Source organism: Panulirus ornatus, unplaced genomic scaffold (genome assembly GCF_036320965.1).
Source record: "Panulirus ornatus isolate Po-2019 unplaced genomic scaffold, ASM3632096v1 CTG_48_pilon, whole genome shotgun sequence".
Taxonomy (NCBI): domain Eukaryota; kingdom Metazoa; phylum Arthropoda; class Malacostraca; order Decapoda; family Palinuridae; genus Panulirus; species Panulirus ornatus.
The window spans coordinates 5,001-18,672 of record NW_027264793.1 but is presented as its reverse complement, the minus strand read 5'-3'; the positions used below and the strand labels follow the sequence as shown (position 1 = coordinate 18,672).

Sequence of the window (13,672 nt, the reverse complement as noted above, 5' to 3'; positions counted from 1 at the left end):
GTGACCTTTGACCTAGATACTAAAGAATGTTACACCCAAACTTAACCAGAGGAAGATCAAAAGCCTTTACTCTGAACATACAGATCGACAGAATAGGAAAAAAAGGAGTTTAATTTTGAATTGACCTTCGACTTAGCTTAATCCTCCTTAAGCCGATGCCACCCGCAAGGGAAACATGCATTCGTCACGCCCTGTACTGTGGGGTCCTACCTTCCCCCACCCACACCATCCTAAAAGGTCCGACAGCCAACGAACATCGGGGTCACTTTTGGTCCGGGAGATTACGATCACCAAGATCGATGTTTGTCCGGCAGTTTACGATCTCCTGGAGCACTGTTGGTCCGGCAGCATACGATCACCGGAAACACTGTTGATCCGGCAGCTTACGATCTCCGGGATCACTGTTTATCTCATCTGACCAACATTCCCTGGGTGTCGTCTGTAGAGGGAATGTGTCCCGGTCAGGGTCAGCGAAAGGTCCGCCGATGCACTATAAAAGATTGCCAGACTCTTCTAGCGCCACAGTACCACACACACAATTGTGTTCAAACTCTCGTGGTCGAGCTTCTTGTTAATCACAATGATCAAGAGTCTGGCGCTCCTCTGCTTGAGTAAGTATCGATAACTTGTACATGATAGAAGCAAACAGTTGATGGTGCTAACAGATGTTTCCAGGCAAGAAATCATCGTCTGACTTAATCTTGAACCGGTATACTGAAAATGATTTCCCATTATCTTCACTGTATCTGCCAAACATGACTGACTGTCACAGACTAATCATGACTGATACTGACACTGGATTCTTTGTTCCACTAGGCCTATTGGGAACCGTGTGCGCTCAGGAGGGATATAATGTGCCGCCTTCTCCTCCTTCCGGATATTCGTATGGCACTCCGGACCTGAGGGCAGCGGCCTCCACTTTAGAGGCCCAGGACGACCCCATAGCCGCCCTGGCCGCCAACATCCCCGGCGGCGGTGTTCCCGGCCAGGACTACCCGATCCTGGCCTCTGTGCCCGACACCGGCTTCTCCTGCGAGGATCAGCAGTTCCCGGGTTACTACGCCGACACCGCCGACGAGGCCGGCTGCCAGGTCTTCCACATCTGTCAGTTGGACGGCCGCCTCGACTCCTTCCTGTGTCCCAACGGCACCGTGTTCAACCAGCAGTACTTCGTGTGCGACTGGTGGTACAACGTGGACTGTTCCGCCTCAGATCAGTTCCGTAGCCTCAACGCTGAGATCGGCATGATTCCCGAAGACGCTGCCGCCTCCTCCCGCAGTGAGGTTATAGAACCTAGCCAGCTGTACACTGCTCCTCAAGTCTAGCAAGCTACTACCTTAACCAGACTTTAGCACCGCCACAACCACACTATTGCTCCAGCTTCGTCCAATTGTTGTCCCGTCCCAAGCTAACAGTGGACCCAGCCCCCATCTTGATGCCGTTACAACTTGCAAACTACCCCAACAACTTCTGTCTATTTCAGACAAACAGTATTCATCGTCATGTGTCATTACATAAATCAAGAATTCTGTTTGTACAAACTTTGTCTCCAGCATTATACACATTTAACTTTTATTTTAGTCTCTCTCTCTCTCTCTCTCTCTCTCTCTCTCTCTCTCTCTCTCTCTCTCTCTCTCTCTCTCTCTCTCTCTCTCTCTCTCTCTCTCTCTCATGAAATCCTATGCATATTAGTTGCTAGTGCACTTCTCGATTTTAGTGTTTTTCAGAGATAGCATTTCAATCCCATCAAATAAAAGTATATTTTTCAAGAACTTTGCTGAATGAACATCCTCAGTCCAAATATCTAGTAAAGTACACTATTGCTGAAACTGAAAATTAGAAGCGTATTTGATGCAAGACCAGATCTAAGTTAAGCTAGCAACTCATAGCAAAACTGGGTCAGGCAGGATAGAAAATCAAGGCCATTTAGTTAGAAATAGATCTCTTACGAGAAGGATGAAACAAGAGGATCTTGAAGGCTTTACGTTAGGTAAACAAATCAGAGACTCAAAGAATGAATAACTAATGGACCATAAGGGCAAGGAAACTCTTGTCAGTGATAAAGAAGCAAGAAATGGATGCAGAAATTAAGAATCAGAAATCAAATGATAAATCAGAGAGAGATGTCATCAGACTAAAGTGGAAATTTGGAAACTGAGAAATATAGTCAGAGGGACATAACATCTAAATTACAGCAATCAAACGAAAGAAGCCGCATCGGCTGGAGGGCATCGCAGAAAGTGTAAAAAGGGTCTTATCTCGATATCCATGATATGGATCAACCTTTGAAATGCCCATAGCACAGAAACCAGAGACTCTTGAAAATAGAGTCAGGGAAAGTAAGTTCTGGAGCCAAACGCCAAAAACAGAGAATATAAATCGGGGCTAAAGGAACAGAATTCTGAGGACATTGAAAGTGAAGGACTACTTAGTCACTAGGCGCAGGGAAAGAGAGGGTATTGCGCACTTTGAATGACAGAAGAATCAGGGAAACTTGTGATTTCCTCGATGGAGGGTTAGAAAAAAAAGGGCAGAGTGTTTATGATCAGTGCCTGCTGGCGAAATTGGAAATTTTAGAAAAAATAGGAGAGATAATGATGAACAAACACCACAAAATTTATGCGTGAACACGACCAAGCCTGTAACCACTCCACTTGAGGCTGTGTGGCAATGTGCAGTGGTACGCGTTACTGACCAGTGAGCCCGCCCACGGTCAGATCCTCATGGGCTCGAATCTTAGGCGCGGCAGTCAGCCTACACCCAACCAAGGTGTTCATCCTCTCCTTTGGGCTGGTCGATAAATGGGTACCTGGCTTAGGCCTGTGTGTGTGTGTGTGTGTGTGTGTGTGTGTGTGTGTGTGTGTGTGTGTGTAAACACAGAAGTAAAGAAAGGGTACATATATATAATCTTAAGAGACAAGGCAGCACGATCGCAAATGTCTCCCGTTAACATACACAAATGGTAATGACACATGGTGGGAGAGAATGATGCAGACGACAGATAATATGATGAATAAGTCCTTTTATAAACGTCATAAGACCATCGTCCAAATACTGAAAATCTATAAAATACATTCTACACTGAAAAATGCAGCACACTCCTCATCCAGTCAGACAGTGGGCTCAGGTTTATTCACTGTAAACCAACAGCGTCTCATTCAGTTTTTGTGAGCACCAATGATGGTTCTTCAAAACTACACAATAAACAGACTCATGATGGCTATCATCCAAAATCTTTTTCCCTCAGGTAAGCAAGTTCTCTTTACTCTTCCTCTAAAGATCACCTACCATGTGTCATCATCTCATCAGTGTGGTCCTTTGCCACAGTATATGTTATGCTAATATTTCTTTGATATTTTGAAACACTATAATGATTCTGATATTTTTGTTTTCTTCTCTTTTTCAACTCCTGTATGCTAACTAAGCTTGCATAACGGACAGATACTGTAGTTATAACACTGGCAGAAAAAAAGTAGAGAAGGTCACAAAGATAACATAAGGATGATGGTGCTTGCGTGGTCCTGACTCCTCATAAGTTGTGATGATATAAAGTAACTTCAGTCACTCAAAATGTCAACAGTGCAAGATGTTGCATTATAATCTGAAACCTTACTTTATGGAATTGATTTCACTTGCATCGTCAAAGAGGACGAATGAAAGGACGATATCTTAGAATTTTGCCTTTGAAAGAAAAATTTAAAAAAAGAAAACACATAGATAAATGAACCGATAAAGAACACGAAAAGAACACAATAATTAGAAGAAAATCGAAATAAACTTTTATTTTGGTCTTTAAGATCAAGATTATTGTCAACCAGATAAGATCTATCTGTGAGAGAGTTTGTGTTTAACAAAGTGTAGGCTGGCAAGGAGACGTGAGAGGCAGTGTGACCTTGGTTCCCTCCAGCCAGTGAGACTACATTTGCAATGGAGCACCGGACACCTGCCAAGGATTTCACACTCGCCTTCACGATCGAAATACGCCAGGGTCTCTCTCTCTCTCTCTCTCTCTCTCTCTCTCTCTCTCTCTCTCTCTCTCTCTCTCTCTCTCTCTCTCTCTCTCTCTCTATAATCCTGATTACCCGGGCACCATACCGTCTTCACCTGTCAAGGTTCAAGTATGGTACTGCACGACGACTACACGATACGAGCTTTGCAATTCCCTAGGACGTGATGTGCGTTTTATCATATCCTTATCTATGTGCCGTTGATCTTCTTAATCCGTGTTACTCGAGTGTATAGTGTTTCTTTACCTTTACTTCGATGTTTTTAAATGACAATAGTATCTCAGCCCTGACAGGTATGCCATGTTTAGAAGCTTGCTGAGGGTCATTGCTTTATCTCCTGGTGTGGGAAATCTAACTCTCCTCCAGGAGACACCACTCCCGACCATCTCGAGACGTGAGACGGACACATAATCTTATCCTTCTTCGAATGCTCCACCCTGAGTCCACTTTGGCATCACATCTGATCAGTCTACACGGCCTTTGTGTCTCATTACTTTGTACATTTTGTCTTTAGAGTCAGTGTAATGCCAGAGACACAAGGAAAAAGAGAGTGCGAACGTCTCACTGTAGCTCAATAACCTTTTGTCCTCTTTCTTGGGGAAGGTGGTTGGGGATGGTATAAGAGGTACTGCTGAACCTGTGGCTTTCCGACTCGTGCACTATTTACGATCGGACAGAACTCCATCCTCTGATGTCCACAACTTTAAGCAAAAATGTGGAATTTCTTTTCCTCTGGGAACTTTCAAACAGAAATAGATGTAGATTCATTGATTTCTAGTTTACGTATCAGCAGCAGCATTCCGAATAGTGCAGAGGAAGCCAGATAAAGCATGACGATGGTCTATAACCAGGTTATCTGTTGAAGAAAGTACGTAGGAAGGATACACAATGGAAGGTTTGATGGTCTACGGCGAGGTTATCTGAAGAACAGTACATGGGAATCCATGGGAAGTCAATTAACAGAAAAATTAGGTCTATGACGAAGTTATCTGGTAAAGGACAGTACATGAGAGAGTCAGGCAACAGAACACGAGTATTGATGGTCTATGACGAGGTTATCCGCTGAATGACTGTACATGGGAAAGTCAGATAACTGAAGACCTGATGGTCTATGACGAAGTTATCTGGTGAATTGCAGTTAAAGGAAAACACAGATGACAGAAGACATGATGGGCTTTTACTGGGTTGCCTGCTGAAGGAGAGTACATTAGAAAGCCAGATAACAGAAGATCTAATGGTCTGTGCCGAGGTTCTCTGCTGACTGACAGTTCATGGAAAAAAACAGATACCAGAAAACCTGATGATCTAAGACAAGGCTACCTGTTGTAGTACAGTACATGGGAGAGCTAGAGGACAGAAAGCCTGGTGATCTACGACGAAGGTATCTGGAGGTCATTAATAAGGTTTACATGACTGGCCACGACTTAGTTGTCTGGTAAAAAAAAAAAAGAAGGATTTTAACTTGACAAGAAAATGTAATTTCGCTCTCCATTTTTTTAACCTACCACCGACTCCCCCCTGCTGCACATCAGCCTTCTACTATCTCCGTTTCCTGTCGTTTATACAGCTTGTTTCTAGCGTTTTCCTCAGAGTAGACCTGAATTTATGAGAATATTTGTCTTGACTTTTAAAGGTATCTATAGTCTTAGCATTCACTACGTCTGACGGTAACTTATTCCAGTCCTCAGCACACCTATAGGAAAAGAGGCTTTTTCCCACGTGCGTACTGCATCTTTTAGCTTTGAGTTTATTCCACTTGTCCTGGAAACCGTATTTTCTTGTATTTCGAAAAGATGTTCTTGATTTACTTTATCTAACTTGTTCAGAATTTTGAACACATGGATTAAGTCTCCGCGAAGTGTACGATTTTTTCAGGGAGAAAAGATCCAGTTGTTTTAGCTTCTCTTCGTATGCCAGATTTCTAAACGATAGGATCAATTTTGTCTCGCGTCCTTGCACTTGCTCTAATTTTTCCTCGTCTTTTTTACAGTTTGGCGACCAAAACTGGACTGCATATTCAAGGTGTGGTCTTGCTAGAGAATTTAGATTGCGAGAATTGTTTCTTGTGTCTTATGATATATATTCCTATCTATGAAACCTAACATTTGGTTGCCCATTTCATTTGCTGCTTGACACTTTTTAGCATATTTCAAATTGCGGCTAATGACAATTCCAAGGAATTTTTCTTCATTTAGTTGGTTAGAGTTTCTAAATAGTTTCTAAAGTCGTAACGGATATTCTTGTCTTCATAGTGCATAACTTTACACTTGTCTGCATTAAACTTCATTTGCCATCTGTCTGACCACTCTGCTAGTAAGTTAAGATCTCTTTAAATCATTTCTCTGTCCCGCCTGTTTACAGCTCTACCTGTTAATTCAGTGTCGTCAACAAATTTGGAGATCTTAAATATGAGACCGAGTTCTAGGTCATTAATATATCTAATGAAAATAATTGGGCCTACGACCGACCCCTGTGTCACACCGCTCGCTACATCAAACCAATCTGAAGCTTCGCCGTTTAATACTACTCGCTGTTTTCTTCCAGTAAGCCAGTCTCTGATCCATGTATAGAGTTCTTCACCGATTCCGTGTGCTTTGTGTTTATGTAAAAGTCTCTTGTATGGTATTCTATCGAAAGCCTCTAGGAAATCTAAATATACTCCATCAGACGGTAATTTTTCGTCCCATTTCTGATAGATAACATAAAAAGAATCCAACAAATTCGTCAGGCAGGATCTTCCATAGCGGAAACTGTGTCGGTTGTCCGATATAATTTTGTGTTCTAGAAACGTGACAGTTTTATCTCGCATTATCTTTTCCTTCATGTTACCCAACATTGACTTAAAGCTAATTAGGCGGTAGTTCAAGGCACACTTTTTGTCTCCTTTTTTATATACAGGAGTAACATTTGCTAGTTTCCAGTCAGTTGGTACATGACCATATTTGTTGAATATTTTTGTTATGGGGTACATCAGTTGTCTCCTGACCTTTAAAAATCTTGGAGCTAATCATAGGATTCAATTGGTCTAGGTATTTAAGTACTTCAGAGCTTTTTATTTCTCTCACCTTCATCCCAGTCTATGTAGCTGGAGACACGACGGTAATGCAGAAGGATGAGTTTTGATCCTATATTTTGGTTGATGAGTTCTTCTCTGAACTGTTGGGATGAGTGTGTGAGAATATGGTGGTGAAGGGAGCTACTTGTGGTGATTGATATAGTGTCAGTATATTGGCTGTTAGCTGTGGTGTTTGTAGTACTGAAAGTTAGTTTTTTCCTCTTTTCAGTGTTAGCTATGATGCTGTTCATGATGTTGGTGATGTTGGCAACTCCTGGCTATGTCGATGAAATTAGTTTTGATGGTACTTCTGGGTCCTGGCTATGTTCATGGAGTTAGTTTTGATGGTACTTCTGGGTCCTGGCTATGTTCATGGAGTTAGTTTTGATGGTACTTCTGGGTCTTGTATTACCTGTGTTACTATTTTTCTGGGTGTTGATCATAGTGGTGGTGTCATTTGCGGTGTTATATCTTTGTGCTGGCTATGGTGGTGGACAAGGCAATGATATCAGCACTGATGCTGAGTGTAAACCGATTTGTCTGGCCTAGGTGGGAGCTGAGGTGCTGGTGACAGCTAGGGTGCGGTGTGTGAGCAGCTTCTGTAGTGCTGCGGCTGGTGGGAGGAATATCACTGTTTTAGATATCTGGAAGTGGACTTAGCAGCAGATTGAACCCAGGAAGCGAGGGTGAGTCACAGGATGGGGGAGGGGGTGAAGATTCTGGGAGCGATGAAAAATGTGTGGAAGGCTTGAACGTTATCTGAGTGAGCAAAAATGGGTATGTTTGAAGGAATAGTGGTTACAACAATGTTATATGGTTGCGAGGCATGGGCTATATATAGGGTTCTGCAGAGGAGGATGGATGAGTTGGAGATGGGAGGAATACCACCGTGTGTTAACCCTGGTGGTGGTGACGTCTGTTAGCTGTATTTTTGGTGTTAGCTGTGGTGCAGGTGACGTGAGATATAGCGGTATGGCAGTCCCGAGAGGGTGTGGCGGTATGGCTGGTACGAACCATGATAGACTGGATAAAGTATGATGGTTAACGTTAGCTTGAAGGTGAGTGTGATGGTGGTGTTAGCATAGTGCTCTATGTGGGTGCTAGCCATGGCTGCTGATGAAGAGTGCGCAGCCATAGTGCCAATTTTGACTGGTAGCTTCAGTAGTGTTGTTCACCTAAGCAAAGGTGCTGAATTATAATTCAGGTAGTGATGGTAGTCAGGTGCGACAGTAGTGGTGAGTGGTGATGTACAGGTGGTAGGTGATGATAAGTTAACACTTGTGTTGCTGTCAGATGTTAGCTGTTGTGGCTGTCACACCGACGGATATTAACTGTCGTGGCTGCTCGACTTTACCTGTCACCGTCGAACGTCCATACTGCTTTAAGGTGTCCGAACATATGTACGATGGTATGACGTCATACGTACTATGAGTTAGTACGGCAGGACTATATAATGCTAGGAACCCCAGACGAGGAGACAAGATCTGGACAAATTTTATGTAGAACCTATGCGGAGGAAAACAGTTTGGACCTTCGGACATGATAAGTACTTGCTGTTAAAACTTCCAGAAAATTATTTGAGAGACAAATGTATTCGTGAGGAATGCGGCCTTTGTGGTCATTATAAATCCTAAATGAGACATAAGGGCGTATCACCGTACATGGCAGTTTTGTTACATACAGCTTTCTAGACGACTGGCAGCAAGTCAAGCTAGGCCCTGGGTCATGATCGTTGTGCTGCCGGGCGTACGACACTCTAAGTAATGCTATGACTGGCAGATATGTATCCCCTCCTAACGTCACCAGTTACAGATTTATCGTTTAAGTGAAAATGGAACAACATTGAGAGGAAACATATGAGTAACAATATTTGTTAAGATAAAGGCAGCAAGTGTAAATGTGTGCACGTGTATGTGTGTGTGTGTGTTTGTGTATGTATGTGTATGTATACGTTGAACCGTATATATATGTATATGTCCGTGTGAGGGCATTCATGTGTATACATGTGTATGTGGGTGGGTTGGGCCATTCCTCGACTGTTTCCTTGCGCTGCCTCGCAAACGCGGGAGACGGCGGTTAAGTATAATAAAAAAAGAATTTTTTCAGTATACTATTCCACTTTCCTCGAAAGAAATAAGTATGGAAATCTTTTGAAAATGAGCCGTTATCAGCATCTCAATACCAGAGTTCAGTCTGTAGATAACGAATTAAGAACAACACATGATGATAAGAGCCATGCCATAGAATCATATTATCTGTCTTTGTTTCAAATTCTATCATAACCACGACCTCCCCTGTAAACAGACTTGTATGATACGCAGATAGGAAGCCTGGCAATAAAGTGCTATAGATTACATAACATTTAGAAAGAAGTGTATGTGATTTGTGTCTTATATTTGTCAACAGGTTATAGACAAACCACAGGCAAACAAAATCCTGCAATATCCACAATATACTTATAGCCGCTGACGCCACATAACCGCTCAGTAAGAAGTATTCCTTTAAAAGAAAGATGTATGAGAGGATTATACGGCATGATAAGATATGGATATGAGATACAGAAACCTACTGGTGCTTACCTGTGAGTGAGAGATGTGCTACAGGTGGGCCAGCAGGATGGGTTACCAAGGTTACATAATACCAGCCAGATCGTCACCTCCCTCTGCTGTGGTGCCCTCCCTCCCAAGGGGAAAGTAGGTATACTGAACGAGCTGGCTGATGGCTAATTGGTTTTCTCGCCTGGGTAAACATACACACCAACCTCCTCGTCCACTCCTGAGCGTGTCAGGACGTATTACGGTGCAAAGTTTGAGAATAGTTTTTGAATTATACTGCTCGATGTGCCTCCCATAGATAGCAGCTTACCATGTATGGCTACAGCTGTGGAGATGCAAAGTGTGTGTGACACATGTTGCCAGCGGCAGAATAAGTCTTTTGTTGAGGTTATTTTGTCAGGAGGTGCGGGAAGCCACATCGTTTGGGAAGTGGCAGTTTGCCAAGTGCCTCATTGGCTCGGTGACATGAACTATTACTCTTGTGCTGATGGTGTCACGGATTCGACTTGAGGGAAAATAAAAGGATCGATGAAAGTTGTTAACCTGAGGAACAATTCTAGAAATTTTGATGGTGTAAAAAGTATAAGTGAGAGACTCCCTCAGGACATTGATGTAAGTCGAACAGTAAGTCATGTGATATTTTACGGAAACAATGAAATATGTTAGGCGGAGACACTGGTCAGTAGCTACGAATAAGTGTGGGATTCTTAACTCATACAAAACCACCACAGAATCAAATGTGTTCTTCTCCTCGAAATGTTGCGGTTGTCCCGGCGTCATTCCGCTTCTAAGCGTATGACGTGTTGGCTGGTTCGGTGTCCAATGGTTAGCAAGGAGTGAAAACATTCTTGAAAATCCTAAACATCTACGACGTGAGAAGGTAAAGCTTAGCAGCGGTGTTGGGAACGAAATAGTCATCACAACGGCCCAACCTTGAGTTGCCATCGGCCACACGGTAATGACGTGACGCAGTGCCTTAGCCGAGTATTACATGGTCTAGCTAATAGCAAGGCAACTCACTGGTAATAGGAACATCATCGCCAACCTAACCTACCTTGTCGAAAATGATTAAGTCAAGCTAAGCTATGGCTGGAGCTGGTTTTATACTATTGCGACTCAATGTAGTAATTGGCAACATTGAAGTTACATGTTTGAACGGATTCCTGTATAATTGAAACAAGCTATTAACCTCAGACGAAGCGTAATACAGAGTGTCCTCCTGTATTGGATCTGTCTAGGGCTCTGTTTCTCATGTATCTCAAGTAGCTCAGCCTTAAACCTGCGGTATTACTATAAAAGGGGTCATAGGATTGTTACAATTTCATATATATATATATATATATATATATATATATATATATATATATAGAGAGAGAGAGAGAGAGAGAGAGAGAGAGAGAGAGAGAGAGAGAGATAGAGAGAGAGAGAGACCTTGTCAATGGTTGTAAGTTATGGAGAATGACTAAACCTTGACAGATGCTGAATGCAGTATGTATAATGTCACATACCACTCTGTATAATAACAAACTTACTGTGTTGTTTAAGTGATCTCCTCAGGTGCTTCTTGCTTCCTTCACAACATGCATAGTTTCAAGCCATTTCGTGTACTCAAAGATCAGTCGCTGTGTATTCTGTACTGTACTGTCCGGGGACGGGGGATTTCATATCGTGGGGTCCTAGTCTCTCGATTTGTTTTTTTCTTTTTCTTCTTCTCTATCACAACCTTTCAAGCTTCTGTATGTTCTTTGAATTAACAAGTTCATCAGTTAATATATTCCACTCAGGCCACATTTACGTCTTGCTAACGCTATCGATTTCATCGATTTAGGCCAGGGTCTCCTCATCTAGGGGTTGCGACCCCTGATGGATTCACAAATTTTCTTTGGCAGTCGTAATAATCCTCTCGTGCAGTGTAAGGACGGGTTATCAAGGGTCGCGTGTGAAAAAGTTTGCGAAAACTCTCCCAGTTTGACTCTAATTTTATTTTCCGCAGGGTCACAGAAGATTTTAACTGCCACTAGTATACTCAGAAGTATTGACTACGATCGCCTCAGTGTTAGGAAGATCAAGGTTGGTGCCCCAACACGAATAAGACACACATTTATGATACCTGGTACCAAATGTGGTCATATCACAAATTCAAAGGACAGCACATGAGATGCGTTTAGTGCAGAGATAACAAACAGAAACATTTTCTGTAACATTACTCCTTCTGCGTCAGAAAACAGAGTTATGCACGCGTGGTTATCTTATGAACGAGTTCTTGATATCTCGTGACAAGTAATAGTCGTCCTCCAGTGTTGATATCTCATTTGACTGGCACCAGTCGTCCTCCAGTGTTGATATCTCAGGTGACTGGCACCAGTCGTCCACCAGTGTTGATATCTCAGGTGACTGGCACCAGTCGTCCACCAGTGTTGATATCTCAGGTGACTGGCACCAGTCGTCCACCAGTGTTGATATCTCAGGTGACTGGAACCAGTCGCCCTCCAGTGTTGATATCTCAGTTGACTGGCACCAGTCGTCCTCCAGTGTTGATATCTCAGGTGACTGGCACCAGTCGTCCACCAGTGTTGATATCTCAGGTGACTGGCACCAGTCGTCCTCCAGTGTTGATATCTCAGGTGACTGGCACCAGTCGTCCTCCAGTGTTGATATCTCAGGTGACTGGCACCAGTCGTCCTCCAGTGTTGATATCTCAGGTGACTGGCACCAGTCGTCCTCCAGTGTTGATATCTCAGGTGACTGGCACCAGTCGTCCTCCAGTGTTGATATCTCAGGTGACTGGCACCAGTCGTCCTCAAGTTTTGATATCTCAGGTGACTGGCACCAGTCGTCCTCCAGTGTTGATATCTCAGGTGACTGGCACCAGTCGTCCTCAAGTTTTGATATCTCAGGTGACTGGCACCAGTCGTCCTCCAGTACTGATATCTCAGGTGACTGGCACCAGTCGTCCTCCAGTGTTGATATCTCAGGTGACTGGCACCAGTCGTCCTCCAGTGTTGATATCTCAGGTGACTGGCACCAGTCGTCCTCGAGTTTTGATATCTCAGGTGACTGGCACCAGTCGTCCTCCAGTGTTGATATCTCAGGTGACTGGCACCAGTCGTCCTCAAGTTTTGATATCTCAGGTGACTGGCACCAGTCGTCCTCCAGTACTGATATCTCAGGTGACTGGTACCAGTCGTCCTCCAGTACTGATATCTCAGGTGACTGGCACCAGTCGTCCTCAAGTTTTGATATCTCAGGTGACTGGTACCAGTCTTGCTCCAGTACTGATATCTCAGGTGACTGGCACCAGTCGTCCTCCAGTGTTGACTCTCAGTGGTGATGAACGCGACCCAGATCCGTCCATATGTCTCTACACAGTGTTGTACTCTCATGGTCATGTGTGCTGGCACCTGTAGTCACGCACTCTTGTTAAAACACACCGCGAAGAAAGAGAAAGACAAGTCAACACTGAGCCAGTTTAAGGTGAAAGGCTGGCCTCCTGTGAGCACTGCCTTGGCCAGCCCAACTAGAAGACCTGAAGGCAATGAAGACGAGAGGGAACCAACACAAGTGTGTGTACATCATCTTAAGTGACCAATAGTGGCTTATCTGCCTTCCCTCGGGTTTGTCCATATGATAACATGCCTCGATTTCTAAAAGTAATGTTGGTTCTCAACTGTAATTTCACATATTGTGCTCAACAACGTAAATTTTTACGATAAGAAATTTGCCATTTACTGTTATAACATGTAATTCAGATGTAGAAAAAAAGAGCTTGGCATTATTCCGTAGGATAAAGGCTTGCTATAGGTAATGGACGAATTATTGTGGATCAACAGGGATGTGAACGCTACCATATGGACCGGCAGCTCCTGTGCCGGGTATCTGGAGCGACCTTGACTCAGGCAGGGAAAGGTCCCTCAAGGCACTATAAAATGATGCCGGGTTCCTCGACTATCACAGTGCCAGGCACAACTCCTGATCTGATCTAACTCGTCTCTCTCGGATCCTAGTTGCTCACAATGGCCAAGTTCGCAGTCCTGTTCACTCTGGGTAAGTGCCGT

At 43.5% G+C, this 13,672-nt stretch overlaps 2 protein-coding genes across 2 annotated transcripts in view; both read left to right on the top strand.

Moving 5' to 3' along the window:
* Positions 1 to 328: 328 nt before the first annotated feature.
* Positions 329 to 1,751, top strand: LOC139748489 (uncharacterized). The gene is made up of 2 exons (XM_071661561.1): positions 329 to 611; positions 817 to 1,751. The coding sequence occupies exons 1-2, from the start codon at positions 581 to 583 to the stop codon at positions 1,323 to 1,325; spliced, it is 540 nt and encodes a 179-aa protein (XP_071517662.1). The 5' UTR covers positions 329 to 580; the 3' UTR covers positions 1,326 to 1,751.
* An 11,737-nt stretch (positions 1,752 to 13,488) lies between these two features.
* LOC139748490 (uncharacterized) overlaps positions 13,489 to 13,672 on the top strand; it is a 1,226-nt gene continuing 1,042 nt past the window's right edge. Inside the window, exon 1 of the mRNA XM_071661562.1 lies at positions 13,489 to 13,661. Coding sequence (XP_071517663.1) covers positions 13,631 to 13,661 — 31 coding nt within the window. The 5' untranslated portion in view covers positions 13,489 to 13,630. The remainder of the gene's footprint in view (positions 13,662 to 13,672) is intronic.